General features: G+C 40.6%; 2 protein-coding genes across 3 annotated transcripts; one reads left to right on the top strand and one right to left on the bottom strand.

The window, feature by feature from the left end:
• Positions 1–1,541: 1,541 nt before the first annotated feature.
• LOC106581291 (CD83 antigen-like) lies at positions 1,542–5,000 on the bottom strand. The gene is made up of 5 exons (XM_014163256.3): positions 4,821–5,000; positions 4,579–4,715; positions 3,600–3,834; positions 3,348–3,448; positions 1,542–3,222 (listed from the first exon to the last, which is right to left on the bottom strand). The coding sequence occupies exons 1-5, from the start codon at positions 4,846–4,848 to the stop codon at positions 3,070–3,072; spliced, it is 654 nt and encodes a 217-aa protein (XP_014018731.1). The 5' UTR covers positions 4,849–5,000; the 3' UTR covers positions 1,542–3,069.
• Positions 5,001–16,699, top strand: LOC145860918 (uncharacterized). Of its 2 annotated transcripts, XM_082962185.1 has the most exons (6): positions 5,001–5,156; positions 9,964–10,094; positions 10,481–10,603; positions 10,684–10,720; positions 10,819–10,878; positions 14,951–16,699. In XM_082962185.1, the coding sequence occupies exons 1-6, from the start codon at positions 5,123–5,125 to the stop codon at positions 15,004–15,006; spliced, it is 441 nt and encodes a 146-aa protein (XP_082818311.1). In that variant the 5' UTR covers positions 5,001–5,122; the 3' UTR covers positions 15,007–16,699. The 2 variants fall into 2 exon arrangements, with proteins under 2 accessions (XP_082818311.1, XP_082818312.1); XM_082962186.1 differs by lacking the exon at positions 10,819–10,878.
• Positions 16,700–16,712: the final 13 nt, after the last annotated feature.

The raw sequence follows: 16,712 nt of genomic DNA on the forward strand, positions 1-16,712 counted from the left end.
ACTAACAACAGAAACAGAAACAATTACCCACAAAACCCCAACAGAAAAACAGGCACTTATGTGTGACTCCCAATCAGCAACAACACTCTACAGCTGTGCCTGATTGGAAGCCACACGGCCAAAATCAATGAAACAAACCAACATAGAAAAATGCACATAGAACGCCCACCCAATGTAACACCCTGGCCTAACCAAAATAAAGAACAAAAACCCCTCTCTATGGCCAGGGCGTTACAGGTGGTTGTTTGGTCGCAGACCCATTACGGATGCAGGCAATGAGGCAGTGATCACTGAGATCTTGATTGAAAACAGCAGAGGTGTATTTGGAGGGTGAGTTAGTTAGGATGACATCTATGAGGGTGCCCGTGTTTACGGATTTGGGGTTGTACCTGGTAGGTTCATTGATAATTTGTGTGAGATTGAGGGCATCAAGCTTAGATTGTAGGATGGCCGGGATGTTAAGCATGTCCCAGTTTAGGTCACCTAGTAGCACGAGCTCAGATGATAGATGGGGGGCAATCAATTCACATATGGTATCAAGGGCACAGCTGGGGGCAGAGGGAGGTCTATAGCAAGCTGCAACAGTGAGAGACTTGTTTCTGGAAAGGTGAATTTTTAGAAGTAGAAGCTCGAATTGTTTGGGTACAGACTTGGATAGTAATACAAAACTCTGCAGGCTATCTTTGCAGTAGATTGCAAAGATAGTTGTAAGCACAGGCAATATCCTAGAGGAAAACCTGGCTCACTCTGCTTTCCAACAGACACTGGAAGACAAATTCACCTTTCAGCAGAATAATAACCTAAAACACAAGGCCAAATATACACTGGAGTTGCTTAGCAAGACGACATTGAATGTTCCTGAGTAGCCTAGTTACAGTTGTGACTTAAATCGACTTGAAAATCTATGGCATGACTTGAAAATGGCTGTCTAGCAATGATCAACAACCAATTTGACAGAGCTTGAAGAATTAAAAAAATAATAATGTGCAAATATTGTACAATCCAGGTGTGCAAAGCTCTTAAGAGACTTACCCAGACAGACTCACCGCTGCCAAAGGTGATTCTAACATCTTTTGACTCAGGGGTGTGAATACTTATGTAAATTTGAGATTTCTGTATTAAATTAAAACAGCTATCCAAAAAGATAATATTTCAGCTAACACTTTGTGTCAGCTCTTGAGGATAATTTTAAAATGTGCACATTACAACATTGACAGGTGATGGAAATGACTAATGTCAAGGTTCAGTATATAACTAGTATAAAATAACAGAATGTGTTGTGTGAAATAGGTAGAGATTTGTTGCCAGCCATTTAGCACCTCAAACAGTATACTATGCAGAAAAATAGTTATGTATCTAGTTTGTAAGCCTCTGTAAAATGGTAGGGTAAATAAATTATCTTAATAACATGAAATATTCTGAGTAACAATCAACTTTTCTAAGAGAAACATCACTACTGTGGTGACTAAAAAAGTGAAGACTCGTCTTAAGAAAAGGTTAATTAACATTTATCTAAGAACACATAGCACATGTACGTCAGATACAGTACATTACAATTATTTACGTCTTCTTTATTTTCAACGTATACACAGAATTGCTGATCATATTCAAAAACCGGATAAAGATTTATACAAAGTTTATTTTCTGTCAGTTACTTTTTGCCAATATTCACCAAAGCCCACTTTCGTATTGCTTGGATGAAAATTGTATTTTTTTGTTCTGCGTGGTTCTGCATAAAAAAGTATATACTGTTTTGACCTCACAAAATAACTAAGTTATCGATAATGCCTGAACATTAGAGTTAATTGAGAGCTTTGCTTGGCTCAGATGGAATGCAGTCTTGGTTGGTTTCATCTCTCTGTGCAGAGTCCAGCATGTCCCACCAAATCCTTCCAACAAGGGTGAGCCCCATTGAACAGTGCTCAGATCAATTCCACTTCAATACCAGTCAATACAGGATTTTAATTAGGCATGAAATTCAATGCAGGACACATTGATCATTTTTCAGTTCAAAATCAATGTCAACTTCCAATTACTGAAACTTCAATTGACTGGGTTGACTGAAATGTAAATGGTTTAACCCCAACATTGCCATGGAAAGACCCTGCAGAATGACCCTTATTAGGTTCTAATTTTCAGAGTAAAAACTCAACGGCACTATGAAAGCTGTACCAAGTTTATTCTTCCCAGAGGATCAATACAGCTGCATTAGACAAAAAGATTTTCACACAAGCACTGATATTTAACCCGTTCTCTTAGGCTGAGTCTCCTCCTACCCATCTGATTGTATCTTTACTGCTAGGCAGGAAACAAAGTAATACGGCCATAAACTTTTCTTTCTCCCTTAACGTGACCTGACCTCGACCCCCTTCATCACTAATCCATGGCTCTCTCCCTTATCAATGCCTGCCATATGTGATCGCTTCCCTGCACTCAGCACATTCCAAGCTTAATTGCACACACTATATACCTCGGTCCCGTGTGGCTCAGTTGGTAGAGCATGGTGTTTGCAACGCCAGGGTTGTGGGTTCGATTCCCACGGGGGACCAGTATGGAGACAAAATGTATGAAATGTATGCATTCACTACTGTAAGTCGCTCTGGATAAGAGCATCTGCTAAATGACTCAAATGTCAATGTACCTTCCTCCTACAGATAACCATAGGATCCCTGATATAATGTAAATGCTATACATTACCCTCTCTCCCTCAGTGACATGAATAAGTATATTTAATATTCTCAGAACCCCACACCCCTTATCATTAATTACTTATTCTCCCTTTCCTGAAGCTCCTTGTTGGGGTTTGATCTTGGGGCTTAGATCGTGGGGTCCCTTCACCAGGCCCTTCTCCTTGCGCATCACAGGTGCTTGAATGCTGCAGTCATGCCTACACAACTTAGTTCTACAGGATTGTCCAGAGGGTTGTCTGCCTCCATCTGCTCTAGAACTCTCTGGAAAGTAGACATGACTCTTAGGCTCCTTGCTCAGCTTCAAATGGGCTCTAGTCTTTCACTGTGTTTCCTCTTCACATTCAAGTATACAATGAGCCCAAACTAGCAGAACAGGGTCTCACACACAGACATGTTTTATGGAACCCTGTCCTGACCAGTTTGGCCCCAGAGTGTAGATCAACATTAAATCTTTCTTCTCAAGGGGTGCATCTAGAAGTGGTTCTTGGGGATACTTCTTACTCCTTTGCAATAACATATTCCTTAGGATGACCTATGGTAAAGATTAGCATTATTAAGTAAATAAGGAAAATGAAATACATGGAAACCATCACCATAAAATGTTAGTTTCTTTCAAACAAATAAGTCAGAGGAACAGCTGACAGTGTAGTAACTCACATAGCTGATGGTGAATATCAGCAATGCCGCAACAATCCCCACAATGGAAAGAACTAGAATGGTATCCATTTCTTCTGATTGGTATGTGGACTCAAGGCAACCTGGAAAACAATTATTCACAAATCCTTGAGCATCACTGGAAATGTTTTAAAAGATGAACTCTCTCTGGCTCCAATTTAAAAACACTCGCATGCAGTATACAGTTTGCTTACATACCAAAACAAGCACACAATGAGAGTAGAACACACTCACCTGTCACTCTGAGGTGAACCTGCCCCTGCTGGTTCTGTTCACCTATAGGTGCTGCCAGGAGACACTTGTACCTCCCACTATCAACAGCCGTTACATTGGGCAGGGAGATATCGAAAGAATCGTCAGCCAAAAGTTCCACTTCACGCTCCAGACCGGCATACCATTGGGTGGTGCTGTTAGGTGATAGCCTCTTCATCAATAGACCAGAATCCTTATTATAGGGCTCCTCACCCAGCTGGGAGAAGAGGGTGTGAGGTTACTTTATGCCCCTAACAGCTGGTCTTAACCTGATCTTAGAGAATTTAATATTATTCTTTACGTAAATCTGTATGATATGTATCATATGTTACATTTTGTATGGTATGTATTAATTTGTGGATGTCCATCACCCATTTTGTATGATATGTTAAAATTACAATTCCTATAATATGTTACGAATTTGCTAGACTTAAAATATATTACGAATTTGCAAAACGTATGTTAAGTTACGAATTCTAGCTACTCTAGCTAATGTTAACTAGGCTAGGGCTCAGGGGTTAAGTTTAGGAGTTAGGTTAAAGGGTTAGGGGAAAGGTTAGCTACAAATATTAAGGTTAGGTGAAGGGTTAGCTAAAATGGTTAAGGTTAGGGGAAGGGTTAGCTAACATGCTAAGTAGTTAAAAAGTTGCTGAAGTTGTCCCTGATGAGATTCAAACTCGCAACCTTTGATTTGCTAAACATTTGCATTGTATGCCCACCTATCCACTCCGACCAATCCCCCTCCTTTAGTTTTTGCCTTTATTAAGTAACCATCTGCCTTATGTAACCGTAACAAACGTAACATATCACACTAAATGGAATTTCATGGATTTACGTACAGAATAATACAAAATGCTCTGAGACAAGTTTCTGGTCTAGGACCAGTGCTGTATATTTTTTGTACATATATCGCATGGTTCAAAACACAACGTTGGTGCTATTATAATAATAGACATCTTACCTTGTACCACCTCACCGCCCGGTACTGGACCCCAGGCTTACGTATTGCTTTACATTTCAGAATTGAGTCCTCTCCACAAACTGACTTCACCTCTTGTGTAGGCCTATCCTCTGTAAGCCCACCTTGCACGTAGGCAGCTATAGACAAACACAAGGTAAATCATCATTTCAGGTGAGCCTGTCCAGTTAGACCGATATCAAGCAGACAGACACATTCATTGTCTAAAAGAAAATACAACATACCTAGAATGCAGACGAGTTGAAAAAACATATTTGTAGAACTACAGCAACGAAGATGATGATCCAGAAAAGAAGTGAATCATTTTATATAATAAGCTAAAATGGAAGTGAAACTAAGGGGATTCCCGTAGAGTGCTTCGTCACAGTGAGTGTAGATGGGCAGTTCCGCTTTAGTACGAAATGAAGACGGGACAGCCAGGGTCCTGTATGAGGTGTGAATGTGATCTCATTGAATTACATATACTGGGTGTGATGTCTCAGGTGCGCGTGCACTCTCCACAGGAATTGCATTTCTTGAGCATGTCATGGCGATACGAGGCATTATCCTGGCGTGTTTCGGTAGGCTGTTTTTCATTCATATGTTTCCATACACAGCGTTAAAATTAAGCACACGGGAATTGACCGTTGTCACTGCATGTTATTTCTGAATGTTAACTCAATACTTTATTTTTCAGTTTATTAGTAGATGGGCCAAAGATGGTGGATAAATGAAGATAATTAATTCAGGTCATTTACTATTGAAAAATTAAAGGTCAGTTTCTGTCTGCTTAACGGGCAGGCTATCCCATAGGCACCAATGCGATAGCAGCTCGGCCTGGTCGACTTAGTTAATTGACTTCAATTGAACCAGAAAAAACAGCGAGTGGGGTGTCTCGTTTCTCATCCGTCTCTGGCTAGGCATCAGATGCAATTTACCCACGCTCAGACATGCGATGTGTCTGTCTGCTTGGCATTACTTAGATTTATTTCGGTAGATGAGAAGGCGTTAATTCGAAAAGGGCAAATATATATATATATTCGAAAAGGGCATATATATATATATATAAGCCTAAATATACATAGGACTTTTGCTTGCTGAAAGTTTACATTCATTTTCCATCGCCTGTGAATAACCACGCTGATTGCGCAATCGCACACATGTCAGGTAAAGCAAAATTCGGGAATCCCCTAACCATGGGCTAGGAATCCCCGTGAATTCCATTAGTCTTCGAAACGTGTAGTTGAGTGCACACTAAAAACAAATGTTTATATATAGTGCAAAGTAAGGGTTATTTGGCTTGTTATGATAGCGGAATCCTTTTTGGTGCTATATATGTAACCGGGGTGCGCGCTAATAACATTTCAATCGGTGACGTCATTCACTCTGAGCCCTTGTGGAGCAATGGGTAACGATGCTTCGAGGGTGGCTGTTGTCTGTGTGCAGAGGGTCCCTGGTTCTAGCCCAGGTAGGGGCGAGGAGATGAACGAAAGCTGTTGTTACATATAGAACCCTTTTTGGAAGGTCCTATAAAGAACCATTAAAAAGGTCAAATCGTTTTTTTTTTTTTTTGATTTAATACATTTATTAAACTTTTTTTATAGTGCTTTTCATTACAGACAAAACCTCTAAGTGCTTGTTAAACAAAGTAAACAAGTAATTTTTAAAGAAATATAGGCTATAATAGTAGCTAGATCAGCTAGATGAAGTCTGAGTGTTTACGGACGCCTCCAGCAGATGGGCAGCCATAGTCATGAGGATCTGGAAGCTCATAGCTAGATGGTTAGCGGAGGTGGTGGTCAGGTCAGCATGTCCAAGGGCATGCAGGTAGTGCGATGTCATCATGGCGTCTCTGCCGTCTCTAGATTTTCTGTATTGTTAGGACTCTGATAAAGTTTGAGCTCCCCACAGAGAACAGCCCTCTCCTTACTTCAGAAGTATCCTCCCGAGCAATTAAAAAACTGCCCCGCTGCCAACATATCCTCTTGTACATTCTGTTTAACTTCATGTACAAGTGGGTAACCTGTGCAAGGTGTGAAATGGAAATGTATTTTTTGCATATCCCAACTCCCCCTGAGACACCCTCAGAGAGTGGGGTCACGGCCAGGGATCAGCCATTATTGACGCTGACCCTGGAGCAATTGGGGTTAAGTGCCTTTCTCAAGGACACGTCAACAGATTTTTCACCTAGTCTGCTCTGGGATTCAAACCAGCGACCTTTTCAGTTAGTGTCCCAATGCTCTTAACCACTAGGTTGCCTGCTGCCCTTGTTCTATAAATAACTATTTAAAAAAAGGTTTTATAGTAGTGTCATGAGGTGGAAAGTGACAGGTTCTAGATCTGGTTTGAGCAGGCAGACAGAGAAAGCAGAGGCAGACAACAAATGCCATTTTTTAAACATTGGTTTTGTAAGGAATGGTTTTCAATTAGTTTTAACTTGTCAGTTATCAAGTTTCAGTTTCCAAACGTTTCCTCTTACGTTTCACTTTTAAACCAGGATAGCTTATTTTTTTTAAATCAGAAGAAACACCAACAAACCAAAGAAAACAAAAGGGGCTCATGAAGTGGTGCAGCCCAGGAGGCAGGCGTCCATTTTCTCCAGTTCTTGGTTGAAGCTCAAACTTTATTAGCCATGTGCTCTCACCAAACAAAACCATAAGCTCTCTGCCCACTTATCTCCACCATGCCTCCAGACAACATTCCCTTCCTGTGGACAGCTGCCAAGAAACACAAAAAATAAGGGGGGGTTTAAACACGTGAAGCTATAATCACATTACTAGTCAGTTAGCCAATGAAATCACTTGTTATATTAAATATGCTTAAAGTCACAGCTGTGACAATGGCCTCAAAAGGGGTTCCACTATCGCTACAACCCTTTTTGGTGCTGTATAGAATTTATTTTAAAGGTTCTTTATAGAACCTTTGTGGACCTTTTTATAAAACCTTTCTCAATCTAAAAATAACCTTCTGAAGAACAATACAGGTTTTTTTCTGGTTAGCCATTTTCAATTGTTAAATTTCCATAGGTTTTATTGTTGTGTTAATTGGTTTATATCAGGGGTGCTACCTCTGGAACACACCAATAAAACCAATGGAAATTTAACAATATAAAATGGCTCACCAGAAAAAAAGCTGTATTGTTCTTCAAAAGGTTATTTCTAGGCAAAAGGCCTCCTTCGGGGACGGTGGATGGGGTTAAACATTGTAAAGAAAGGACAAAACTCACATCATGACAAGAGACACCACAACACTGCATAAAGAGAGACCTAATACAACTACACAGCATGGCAGCAACACCTGACAACACAGCATGGTAGCAACACAACATGGCAGCAGCACAAAACATGGGTACAAACATCACCCAATCCAAAGAACCCTTGAGGAACCCTGTTTTCTTAGTGTGTGACAGTGTGATCGTTCAGGTAATTGGGCTGTGACAGATTAGGTTACATCTCACATGTGAGATGCATCATGAGAATAGTTCACGCATGCTGAATGGGGATATCAACAGCAGCCTAGTCATACCTAATTTAGGATATGCAGTTTGCATGGTAATGTATCTAATCTAATTTCCAGACACTTCCGCCCAAATGCGCGAAGAGTCTAGTGGACCAAGGCATCAAACTTGGCCTTCATTAGCCAATACAGAAAGATTGCGAGAAATTCCAGACGCATAGGCATTGATTTAGTCGGCTTAATCCACCAACCAATCATCTCTCACAACACCTTCCCCCTAACCCTCCCCGTACATGTCTTGTGCTCACCACAAGTTCCTGCCCGGTGTAATGATATTGATGGTTTGTCAAGACTGATTCGTTTTTTTTCAGAAAAGTCTTCACACCCTGTTGTTTACAAGGACCACCTGTCATTTCAATAAGTATAGGCCTATGTACTGATGTAACCAATGGGATTTGAGCCTAGGTTGTTTTCACAAGTGTCACAGCCGTCCAAATGAGTAGACCAAGATGCAACGTGGAATATGTTCATCTTGTAGTTTAATGCAAAAATGAACACTTTACAAATTAAACAAAAATGACAGCCGACAGTTCTGTCAGGTACTTACAACTAAACAGATAGCAACTACCCACAAAACCCAAAGGAAAAACAGGCTGCCTAAGTATGGTTCCTAATCAGAGACAACGATAGACAGCTGCCTCTGGTTAGGAACCATAATCGTCCCAACACAAAGAAATACAAAAACATAGAATGCCCACCCCACACCCTGACCTAACCACATAGAGAAACAAATCCTCTCTCTCAGGTCAGGGCGTGACCACAAGACTATTTTAGCCCTCTGAACTTATGGCTTCGCATGGGGGAGCAAACACGAGTGCTCCACTTTCTTGACAATTGGCCCAGAACAGAGCAGCACGGCAGGCCCTTAGATGTACACGGAGAGCCATGCATGTCAATCTCTCCAGGCGAGATTGACTGCATCAATGCTTGCTTTTGTGAGAGGTACATGTTGAAATCACCGAGCTGTCTGTTTAAGCGACTAGCGCACAGCTCAGACACCCATGCATACCCCACAAGACATACCACACCAGATGTCTCCTCACAGTCCCCAAGACCAGAACAGACTACGGGAAGCACATAGTACTACATAGAGGGGCGGCAGCGTAGCCTAGTTAGAGCATTGGACTAGTAGCTGAAAGGTCGCGAGATCGAATCCCCAAGCTGACAAGGTACAAATCTGTCGTTCTGCCCCTGAACAAGGTAGTTAACCCACTGTTCCTAGGCCATGATTGAAAATAAGAATTTGTTCTTAACTGACTTGCCTAGTAAAATAAATTGAGTCATGACTACATGGAACTCTATTCCATATCATGTAAAAACAGATACAACTGCACTTTATGGAACAGTGTGGACTTCGCTAACACAGGCACTCTACACACATTTTAATATTGTTATTTTTCTGAATTATTGATTTTGTATAGTAGATATGTTATGGTAGAGTAGTGTGTATTAATGTGTTGGGTTATGTATTGTTTTGTTGTATGTAATTGTGATTGGACCCTAGGAAGAGTAGCTGCTGCCTTGGCAGCCGCTAATGGGGATCCGGAATAAATACAAATATACAATAGTGACTACCTCCATTAAGCTGACACTGCCTAGGATGTAGCATAATACAGTGGATTTAGGTCGACATCATCCTTTCTTAGTGCTAGGTGGATTCCAGTGGAGGCTGGTTGGATGTGCTATAGGAGGACAGGCTCATTGTAATGGCTGGAATGGAATGGTATCAAACATATGGAAACCACACGTTTGACTCCGTTCCATTAATTCCATTCCAGCCGTTCCAATGAGCCTGTCCTATAGCTCCTCCCACCAGCCTCCACTGGTGGATTCCCAATCCCATTCAAATCCTTTTCTTTATTCGCTTTTCAGTCTTATTGTCCGCAGCCCTTGTAGTGGAGAAGAACATTCCCTACACATGTCAAGAGGGTACAAACACACTTGAAGCACCATTTGGAGCAATGGATCCCCATTGTGATCAGAGCTGGACCACTGGCAATAAGGTAATCTACTATCTATGTGGTCATGACAAGTAGATACATTGTGAAGTCAGACATTTTTATTAGCACTATTATTTACATATCACCATTGATGGTATCATCAATAGTATGCAGAGGGTCAGGAGCCATGTCAATTGACCTAGATAGTTTGTGTGTATGCATTGATATGTAGGCTACATGTGCCTTTTTATAAATGTATGTAGTTCTGTCCTTGAGCTGTTCTTGTCTAATGATGTTCTGTATTATGTCATTCTGTATTATGTTTCATGTTTTGTGTGGACCCCAGGAAGAGTAGCTGCTGCTTTTGCAACAGCTAATGGGGATCCTAATAAAATACCCCCAACAAAAACAATTGAGACATGACGTGAAATATTATTTTCTTACTGCAGCCCATTGCCTACTACAAAAATGGCAAAGGTCAATGCAGTTTTCCATGCAAGCACGTGTTCTCTGGCAAAGTCATCCTCCGTGAATGTCCCGATGTCATATTAACTACTGGTTGCACCACCAAAGTAGGTCAACTTATACAATTCACCTTCCTCTCCTCTGTTACTGCCTGCCAAGTGCCAACCTGTTTCTTTCTCTTTCACAGGATGGGGTATATGAAGAGACCAGGCTGCACTTCTCAGGTACGGTTGCTCCTGATGTTATTGGTGTATAACACAACAAACCATTGATATTCATATAAAGCATTGTTGTCATCATATTGCTCTTTTTGCTCCATTAGTGATAACCAGACCAACTGTCTCTATGACAACCACTAACGCTGCAAACAAGCAATTCTATGGTAAAATATGTTTAAAAAAATAATAGATTACATTTTGATTGCACAAATAAGTGGCACTGTTATGAAAATATACATTACTACCGGTAAATCATCGCAAATTAATATTTTGATTTAATGCAATTCCCCCCCTCCTACAAAGCAAATAGCCTATGTACAATGCCTTCGGAAAGTATTCAGACCCCTTGACTTTTTCAACGTTCTGTTACGTTACTACCTTATTAAAAAAAAAAGTTTTAATTTCCCTCATCAATCTACACACAATACCCCATAATGACAAAGCAAAAACAGGTTTAGAAATGTTTGCTAATTTATTTAAAAAAAAAAACGGAAATATAACATTTACATAAGTATTCAAACCCTTTACTCAGTACTTTGTTTAAGCACCTTTGGCAGCGATTAGAGCATCGAGTCTTCTTGGCACCTGTATTTGGGGAGTTTCACCCATTCTTCTCTGCAGATCCTCTCAAGCTCTGTCAAGTTGTATGGGGAGCGTTGCTGCACAGGTATTTTCAGGTCTCTCCAGAGATGTTCGATCGGGTTCAAGTTCGTGGTCTGGCTGGGCCGCTCAAGGACATTCAGAGACTTGTCCTGACGCCACTCCTACGTTGTCTTGGCTGTGTGCTTTGGGTCATTGTCCTGTTTGAAGGTGAACCTTCGGCCCAGTCTGAGGTCCTGAGCTCTCTGGAGCAGGTTTTCACTGAGCATCTCTCAGTACTTTGCTCCGTTCATCTTTCCCTTGATCCTGATTAGTCTTTCTATGAGGAATCAAGTTAAGACCCAGAAACAGACTGTTGAAGTAACAATGTTTATTGTGGCAACAGGGGCAGGCAAAGACAGGTCAAGGCAGGCAGGGGTCGAAAATCCAGGGTAAGGCAAAGAAAGGTACAGGACGGCAGGCGGACTCCGGGTCAGGGACAGGCAGAGTTCAGTAATCCAAAGGTACAGGATGGCAGGCAGGCTCAGGATCAGGCAGAGAGAGGTCAGGCGGGCGAGTACAGGGTCAGAACAGGAAAATGTCAAAAACCAGGAGGACGAGGAAAGAGAGGCTGGGAACCGATAGGAGCTGACAGGAAAAACGCTGGTTAGTTTGAACGAACAAGACAAACTGGCAACAATCAGACAGAGAACACAGGTATAAATACACAGGGGATTATAGGGAAAATGGGCGACATCTGGAGAGGGGTGGAGACAAGCACAAGGACAGGTGAAACAGATCAGGGCGTGACACTCCCAGTCCCTGTGCTGAAAGCATACTCACAGCTTGATGCTGCCACCACCATGCTTCACCGTAGGGATGGTGCCAGGTTTCCACCAGACTTGACGCTTGGCATTCAGGCCAAAGAGTTCAATCTTGGTTTCATCGGACCAGAGAATCTTGTTTCTCAAGGTCTCTGAGTCTTTAGGTGCCTTTTGGCAATCTCCAAGCAGGCTGTCATGTGCCTTTTACCACAAATGCCTGATTGGTGGAGTGCTGCAGAGACGGTTGTCCTTCTGGAAGGTTCTCCCATCTCCACAGAGGAACTCTGTCAGAGTGACCATCGGGTTCTTGGTCACCTCCCTGACCAAGAGCCTTCTCCCCCAATTGCTCAGTTTGGCCAGGAGGCCAGCTCTAGGAAGAGTCTTGCCGGTTCCAAACATCTTCCGTTTAAGAATGATGGAGGCCACTGTGTTCTTGGGGACCTTCAATGCTGCAAACATTTTTTTGTATCTTTCCTCAGATCTGTGCCTCAACACAATCCTGTCTCAGAGCTCTACAGAAAATTCCTTCAACCTCATCGCTTGGTTTTTTTCTCTAACATGCACTGTCAACTGTGAGACCTTAAATAGACAGCTGTGTGCCTTTCCAAATCATGTCCAATCAATTGAATTTACTACAGGTGGACTCCAATCAAGTTGTAGAGACATCTCAAGGATGATCAATGGAAACAGGATGCATCTGAGCTCAATTTCGAGTCTCATAGCAAAGGGTCTGAATACCTATGTAATTAAGGTATTTCTGTTTTTTATTTGTAATAAATTTGCTAAAATAAAAAATAAAAACTGTTTTCGCTTTGTCATTATGGGGTATTGTGTGAAGATTGCTGAAAAAATATCTATATTTAAATGATTTTAGAATAAGGCTGTAACATAACTAAATATGGAAAAACTCAAGGGGTCTGAATATTTTCCGAAAGCACTGTATAGGCCTATCAACCTTCTCAAATCCGGCGCATTTAAAAAAACTTGTTAGGGGCTACCGTGTTTGTTTGTAGGCACTTGCTCTCTGGACCGATACAATAGTCAGCGAGATGTGCGATTTGCCCGCTAGTACCATGTTATATATCTGTTTAAACAGTAGCCTACAATAGAAAATGAATTTTGTGATGTAACATTTTGTGCCTTGCTTTATTTGACCTTATTATTTCAAAGGATTTGAGGCTTGGTTTAAGAATTGGGGAAAACAGGACAACTGGTCATGAGATATGCTGTTGAAGATTTACGCACGGGCCTTCCATAGACTATAAGCGCAGCAGCGCACTTGCAGTTGATAGGATACTGTACCTTGGATACCGCAGATTGCTGGCTGCATGTTACGTTAATATTGTGACGCATAATTGCCATGGGAATTTGGAATGTCCAGTCCGTAGCCGTGAGACTCTCTGTTTGGACATGGCCGAGGTGGCAGCCTGTCGCACTGTACGCACCGCACCGTATGACTCACCTCCTTCCTCATCACTGTCATCTTCTCTTGGGCATCCTCTTAGTGGCCTCTTATTGTTATACCCACTGAGTAGCTGGACCCGCGCGTTTATAGGCCTAGGCTTTGCCTTGGCAGCAAAATTACGTCATAATGGCATCGACATGATGCAATAGTAACCGTGCCATTCCAAACCAGTGTTGTGTTTGATACCACCTAAAGCGAGACTAATTCAAAACCAGACCGGAGCAAGTTGAGTCCGAGTCAAGACCAAGACCAGAGGTGGGGCTAGATCAAGTCAAGACCGAGACCAGAAAGGGGGTTAGGGGTCCGAGACCAAGTCAAGACCTGAAAAATGCGTGACTAATTCAAGACCATTAATTGTGTCAAATCTCCACCATAATAAGAGTTCAAATTGTCCAGTATTGCTGTGTTGATATGTCAGATATGTATTCTTTAGACATTCAGAATGGTGATAATAAAAAAAATCATGCTGACGGCACGAATTTCCCCCAGTTTCCCCTTAATAGTAATAGTAATAGTACTCTTCCCTACCAGCGAATCAATTCTGACGAGCGTGACAATATTTGAGGATAATTTTCTGGGAAAGTAAAGGACAGTAATGTTATTAGTAAAGTAGGAAGCCTTGGTTTCAATAGGCAATAAGATATTAATGTGTCATGAAATGAGTGTGGATATTTGGCCTGGTGAAACGGAGCTGATAATTATGAGTTTTTCACTCCGCTGGTCCAATTCAAGAAATTATGAGTCCTCACTGTCCGGAGACAGAATCAAGACCAATTAAAAATGTATCTAACATCGAGTCAAGACCGAGACACTCAATACAGATGTAGGATCTTAATTTGATCACTCCTTTGTTGCTGAGAATTTACCTGCACCTCAGGAAATGCAAACTTGTGTATTCAAGGTTTAAAAAGTTTTCTAAATTTTGTAATTTCCAGACTTGATTGGCCCTAACGAAGAATTTATCATCCCTTACAAAAATATCCATTAATTATAATCCACATAATAATTCACATTTCCTGTTGCTGCAGGATTATTTAACTGCTGAAGCAAACTGGCCTCAAGACCGGACTCAAGTAGTTCCAAACACAAAAACCGGGATAATAAACAAAAATACAAAACACAGCAGAATATAAAGTGGACAATATCATGTGGGACAACAACTCACATCTTTTGAGCTTAAAATGAAGAAAGTTGGCCCACAATTGTAGGAGACCCTCCTGCAGCTTAGAATCCTTAGCGTATTACAGTATAGATAATATGCAGTTATCAGAGCTCTATTAAAGTAAGTTTTGATGCTACAATGAGAGATTTTGAAATACACAAAATAACTTATTATTTAACAACTGTTTTCTTCTGTTTATATTTTAGGACTTGGGGCATTCCTGATTCTTTCGGTCTCTATGATCATACAATTTCTCCTGTAGATGTGGTCTGAGGGCCCTCTCCCATTGTTGGTCCTAGATTGTTGGTCCCTAAAGAACCCAGATGACATCCTTTATCCTGCCAATGAAGAACAGTTGGGCATTTGCAGTGGGTGGGACACACTACACAAACTAACATCAAACTTCAGTCAATAGTATTATGGACATCTATCTACTCAGGACCTTTATTGCTTTTTAAAGGAAGAATATGGCTTCCGCCACCAATCTAATTGCATGTTTTAGTCTCATTGCTGTCTTCTATGCAGTTTTTTACCTTTTGTCTCAATACTCTGCTAACTAAGTTTACATGTAGGATGGGTGAAGTTTACATCATGTAGTTTCACCTAGGAGAGGAAGAAAGAAAGCCATAGTGTTTTTTTAATGAACACAAAATGAAACAGGAAATGTGTTGCTGCTGACCACTGCCTCAACATGTTGTGCCATGTAGACAGTGTTATTTATTACATATATTTATGAAGCTACTTATTACCTATTCATTCTAAAAAGCACAAATTACCAAAGTATGAATGTACAATTAGCTAGAAAAACAAGCTGTGAAATGGTCCATTACAAGCCAATCATCTCTCCTATGTACAATTTCTTGGCACAAATGGCAGTACTTCAATATGCCTGGGACCAATGTCAAATTGTATCTGTTTTTATGTCCCATCAAATTAAGGAATTTATTTTGCAAGATTTTAAGAATATATATTTTAAGTAGTGTCTGTTTTTAAAATAATATCCACTTTTCCTTGGACCATTTTGTATTGGTACAAATATAGCTACACCTACTGACCCCTAGATCAGACAATAAGCTTAGAGACAAGTGACTCAATGAAGTGGATAGATTTCACCAGGTAGATTTCAGAGAGATGTACTGTAAAATAGTGTTTAACACTTGGTATTAATATTACTTATTACCTGCCCCCAGTCCATACAACCAAACACTTTTATATGAACTGACAACCATCATTTTACACACATTAAGAGGAGCCCTTTTGAACACGAGCAGTGTTAAACAAGTGACTCAATCGTTTATTTTCTTGTCCGTTAATTTCGTGTGTACTTTCGTAGCATAGTTGTACGCCATGTTTTGCATGCTTTTGATGAGACTATCACCCATGTTCATGTTCTGCTCATTTTCTAATCTGTCCTGTGATGTGGTGGTGATGCATTAAAAATAAATTGTCTCCAAACATTGTGACGCTTTTCTATCAGGGTTCTGATTGCCAACATATGTACACAAAAGTACAAATGTTAAGAACACGTGTAATATAGTTGAGTTTACAGGGCTATGTTTCCGCCTTGTAATGTGTTGGGATGATTCTCAATGAAGATTGACAATGACGAAAATATCAGTTAAAAGGTGATAGGAGTTGAACATCCTGTTCATGTGAAAGTTATTATTCATGCAAAATAAATAATGTACATGAGAATCTATTTAATAAATCAAAACCTCCATCCAATGAATATAGCTAATTCATTTAATCGACAGACATTTTGTGCTGTCCTACAAATCATTGGCAGATTATCTAACTATATAAATTCCAAATGCAATACACACTGTATAACAAATGTCAATGTATTATTTTTAATATGAAATAATATCAAATAGTATGTTTTTATTTTATATTGATCAATGTTATATTGTCTGTGAACATCTGTAAATGCTCAAATAAAAAGGTTTTTCCATTAACCCGAATAACATG

The sequence above is a fragment of the Salmo salar genome, chromosome 02 (genome assembly GCF_965601325.2).
Source record: "Salmo salar chromosome 02, fSalSal1, whole genome shotgun sequence".
Classification (NCBI taxonomy): domain Eukaryota; kingdom Metazoa; phylum Chordata; class Actinopteri; order Salmoniformes; family Salmonidae; genus Salmo; species Salmo salar.

Excerpts from the sequence above, each read along its gene's own strand:
- LOC145860918 (XM_082962185.1), top strand. The coding sequence starts at position 5,123 with ATGGCGATACGAGGCATTATCCTGGCGTGTTTCG. Across the intron at positions 10,095-10,480 it reads GCTGGACCACTGGCAATAAG|CCCATTGCCTACTACAAAAA; the intron begins GTAATCTACTAT and ends TTCTTACTGCAG. Across the intron at positions 10,721-10,818 it reads GACCAGGCTGCACTTCTCAG|TGATAACCAGACCAACTGTC; the intron begins GTACGGTTGCTC and ends TTGCTCCATTAG.
- LOC106581291 (XM_014163256.3), bottom strand. The coding sequence starts at position 4,848 with ATGTTTTTTCAACTCGTCTGCATTCTAG. Across the intron at positions 4,716-4,820 it reads TCAACTCGTCTGCATTCTAG|CTGCCTACGTGCAAGGTGGG; the intron begins GTATGTTGTATT and ends GTTTGTCTATAG. Across the intron at positions 3,449-3,599 it reads GGTTCACCTCAGAGTGACAG|GTTGCCTTGAGTCCACATAC; the intron begins GTGAGTGTGTTC and ends ATTGTTTTCCAG.